We start from the raw sequence: 4,049 nt of genomic DNA, 5'->3' as shown, positions 1-4,049 counted from the left end.
ATATTAATTAAGGGAGGAGTGAGCTTTACCAGTGAGGTCAGTCAGAGTAGATAGTGCATGAGCTTGGGACTCAGATGTAACTGTGACAAGGCATGAACAATCAGAACTACTGCAAAAGGAAACTCTGTCTGCTTGTTTTTGGAGACATTGTTGGAAAAGAAGGGTATTATCAGAGTATGGGGCTGTAGGGGGAATCACAAAGAATTGATCCCACTTGGCTGGACCAAAAAGGGTACTCAAAAGGTTTGCAGAGGTGGAAGCAGTAGAAGGGCGAGGGTGGAAGGAAGATGGGGTGGTATGGAGAAAGGTAGTACTAGTGGGAGGACAATAAGGATGAATAGTAGTAATAAGGGGGTGGGGGTAGACAACAAAGAAGACTGTGCAGTAGAGGATGGAGTGGAAGATGTTGAGAGAGAGGAAGGGGTGTATTCTGAAGGTTGAGTAATGACCTGGGTGAATGATTTGGATACGAGTTGAAAGTAAACATTGAGGAGGTGGTATTAGTATCAGTCGGAGCCATGGTCAAAGGAGAGGCAGGGGTCGGGAAACCAATGAAATCAAATTTAGATAGGCTTGTTGATGAAGGGGCAAGCCTTAATGCCCCTAATAAGGATAAAACATCTTCATTATTGGCCATGGTGAACCCTTACCCCATGAGGTAAGGGTGGACAATTAACCAAGGGAATACTGTGCCCATGGCTTCCCGAGGCCGTTCATGACTGATACAAATCCAGCCTTTCATCCTTCCAGTATGGCTCTCACACCTTAGGTGGTGGACAGAAGAAGAGATGGAAAGGAAAGGGGGAGAAGAAAAGACCAAGCAAAATTAGTGGAGATGAGGGCTGAGGTCTAAGGTAGGGGTGATTCCCTACATTGGGTCCCAGTCTCTGTCTCCTAAGCCCCTTCACAACAACAACAAGCAAGGGCTTAGGGGAGACCTCCTTATTGTAGGAAGGCACAGCCCTGCAGTTTCTTGCTTTCCTGTTCTCAAATTTTCTTTTTTATTCTCTCCATATCTTTTTACAATCATGAATGTCAATTTACCCATAACCCCTGGTCCCCAACAGGCATTCAGTGGTCTGGGGGCACTAAGAATCACTGGGTTTTTGATAATTGAGTTCTTTCTCAAATTTATGGTCTACTTGTTGTTATGCGCAATTACTGTTTTGTCATTTGGTGTTGTTGAGTTTAATCCTGGCCCTAACCTAACCAAAGTACTGCAACTTACTTTTTAGTAATATTTGTTGACTTCACAGGGATTTGAATAAACTTGCAGTTATCTCAACAAAATTTGACACTATTTCTTGTGCTGAAACTCTGGTTTCATGAGGCATACCTCAGATTTGCTTTAACCCAAGTTTAATAAACCCTTGTTGGTACATAGGAATTCTTTGTCTCGAACCTAAGGTTTTTGTTTATATTCTAGGGTTGGTTTTAATACTATTTGTTTTATGAAGTATGAATGCAGTTGTCATAAATACATGGCTGTGAGTCTGTAGGCATTTTAATAATTTCTACATTTTGTCTTTATATAAGACCCAATTCCAATGAGAGCATTTTTGATTGTTTAATGACTTTGCACATTTCCATTCAAGAGAATGATAAGAAATCTTGCTTTATTTTTAAAGGTGTTTATCACCGAGATTGGCTGAATTCTGTGTCCCCAAATTGACCAACATAGAATTTCTGTCTTAGATTTCTCAGATGTAATTGGGTGTGGGCAGTTAGTTCAAAGTGCTGGAACTTTGGTAATGTTACCCTAATTCCCAAGGGCTCACTATAGACTTCACCTACTGACTACAGGCCCATTTCCATTACACCAATTTTATCTAAGGTTTTTGAACGGTTACTAGTCAAATTTCTTACTGAAAATTTTATACCGTTTCTTCCAGAGATTCAGTTTGGTTTTAAAAAGGGTCTTGTCTGCAATGATGCATTACTTATGTTGGTATTACTTATATATATATATATATATATATATATATATATATATATATATATATATATATATATATATATATATATATATATATATATAAAATGCAGTCAACTTTAGATTGGGTCATGAGGTGAGGCTTGTCTCTCTGGATTTTTATGCCTCTTTTGACAAATGGGTTTGCTTATTAAGTTGCAGTCTGTTAGTGTTGGTGGTAAAGTTTTTAGTATTTTAACTGAAGTTTTGACTGATGGTATTTTAGGTTATACTCCTGTATGTCTTCTGGGGTTTCCCAGAGTAGTGATCTTGGGCCTTTGCTTGTATGGCATTACTAATAAAATATTGGTATATGCTGATGATGCTGCTCTCCATGCTGATATTCCTTCTCCAGCAACCAGGGAAATAGTAGCTGACAGCCTCACTGTAGACCTGATGATAATTCAATTGTGGTGCTCTCAATAGGGCAGGAAATTAAATCCTATCAAGTCCAAGGAAATGACTGAGAGTCGGTCTAAAATGTAGTTGCCGCGGCATCCAAGTCTGCTGATTAATGGAGTGTTAATCACTTCAGTGGATGATCTAAAACTCTTAGGTGTAATCCTTGATACAAAACTTACATCTGAATTGCAGATTAAGTTGGGCATCATTCCCAAGTGCAAGAAGATTTATGTTCTCCTGTGTGGTCATCTGCTGGAGAGTCACACCTACAATTGCCTGATCGTTCTTTTAATTCCATTAAATTTCTCCTGACTTAAATGTGAAATTGGGCATGTCTTATACAAGATTGGAACTGATAATTCACACCCCCTCTATAAGTTTTTACTTGATTTTTATCAACCTGCAATAGTTACTAGAAATTCTATGACCCTTCATTCAATTCATATATATATGTAAGTGAGCAAAATGAACAAAATTTCAGATAAATCTGCAATTCTAGGGGCATTCTAAAGCTATAACCAGACCTTTATTGGTGTAATTTAGTGTAAAAAGTTAAAATATGCCCCCCGCCCCCTAAATTGACGCCCCTACTCAGCAAACTAAAAGCAATTCCGATTTCTCATAGACAAAAAAAAAAAAAAGACAAAACAAAAGCGACAAGGAACTTTGGAGACTGTGACGTGTAACATATCTAGTGGAGTGGCTACTGGGACTTCCTGGAGCAGTAGGAAGTGTCCAGAGGAAAATCTCTCCGTTGGGCATATGCCATCCACCAACCTGTCATCTAACAGTCTATGCCATCCGCCAGCCTAAGCCTTTCCCTACGAACCGGACGAGAGTTAACCCTGGGTACAACAAGCCCAAGGACACATCTTTCCAACTTTTCTCTAGACAATACTGAACACAAATTTTCAACTCTTTGCAGTATAGTGCAACGTTACCTTAAGATAATCTATATGCCTCACAGACATATCGATAACTGTGAATAAAAATGTGAGGAAGGCCAACAGATGTTTCTTTCGCCCGTCACTTCGCTTTCAAATCGCTCCCTTCGTTTCGTTTTGGCGCCTTTCGGTTTGTTTTGGTTCGGCGGGCCCGGTTTCCCTTCAGAGTAAATAATGACATCTCTAAGGTAATTACATAATTGATTATTGATGTGAAATAATGATGACAACAACAACATCAAAACCAGTAATAAGTATAAATAAACATCACTTTTTCAGTACAGAGACCAAAAGCACGTACAAATATACACATACGCGCGCGTGTAGATGGATGGATGTGTGTGTGTGTGTGTGTGTGTGTGTGTGTGTGTGTGTGTGTGTGTGTGTGTGTGTGTGTGTGTGTGTGTGTGTGTGTGCGTGTGTGTGTGTGTGTGTGTGTGTGTGTGTGTGTGTGTGTGTGTGTTTGTGTGTGTGGGTGGGTGGGTGGGTGGGTGTGTTCTTACCTAAGGCGTTTTCTGTACGCGTCATGAAAGCTAATTCCGGATTAATGTTAATCCAAATCCACGGTACTTGCACAGAAGATGCAAGACACAATGCCAGGCGCACGAGTTAATGCAATTATCAGTAAATTTGCTGTTTTACATGAAAAAGCGGGTATTTGTGTAATGACAATTAGCATTCACCCTCTACAAGTTTCATATTATACGCTAATGTCGATGAGGAAACGTCTA

The 4,049-nt window shown here is 39.7% G+C and overlaps 1 protein-coding gene across 3 annotated transcripts in view; it reads right to left on the bottom strand.

The window, feature by feature from the left end:
• The window catches only part of LOC125030689 (titin homolog), a 14,720-nt gene extending 11,165 nt beyond the window's left edge, over nucleotides 1-3,555 (bottom strand). The window contains exon 1 of one of the 3 annotated variants that reach the window (XM_047620882.1): nucleotides 3,316-3,555. In XM_047620882.1, the coding sequence (XP_047476838.1) occupies nucleotides 3,316-3,345 (30 nt within the window). In that variant the 5' untranslated portion in view covers nucleotides 3,346-3,555. Of the gene's footprint in view, nucleotides 1-1,228; nucleotides 1,840-3,151; nucleotides 3,209-3,315 lie in introns of those variants that run through there. The other 2 variants (XM_047620884.1, XM_047620883.1) reach the window with 2 other exon arrangements.
• Between the last annotated feature and the right edge of the window lie 494 nt (nucleotides 3,556-4,049).

This window comes from Penaeus chinensis, chromosome 11 (assembly GCF_019202785.1).
Source record: "Penaeus chinensis breed Huanghai No. 1 chromosome 11, ASM1920278v2, whole genome shotgun sequence".
NCBI lineage: Eukaryota > Metazoa > Arthropoda > Malacostraca > Decapoda > Penaeidae > Penaeus > Penaeus chinensis.
The sequence above is the reverse complement of the archived record's forward strand: the minus strand, read 5'-3'. Positions and strand labels throughout refer to the sequence as shown.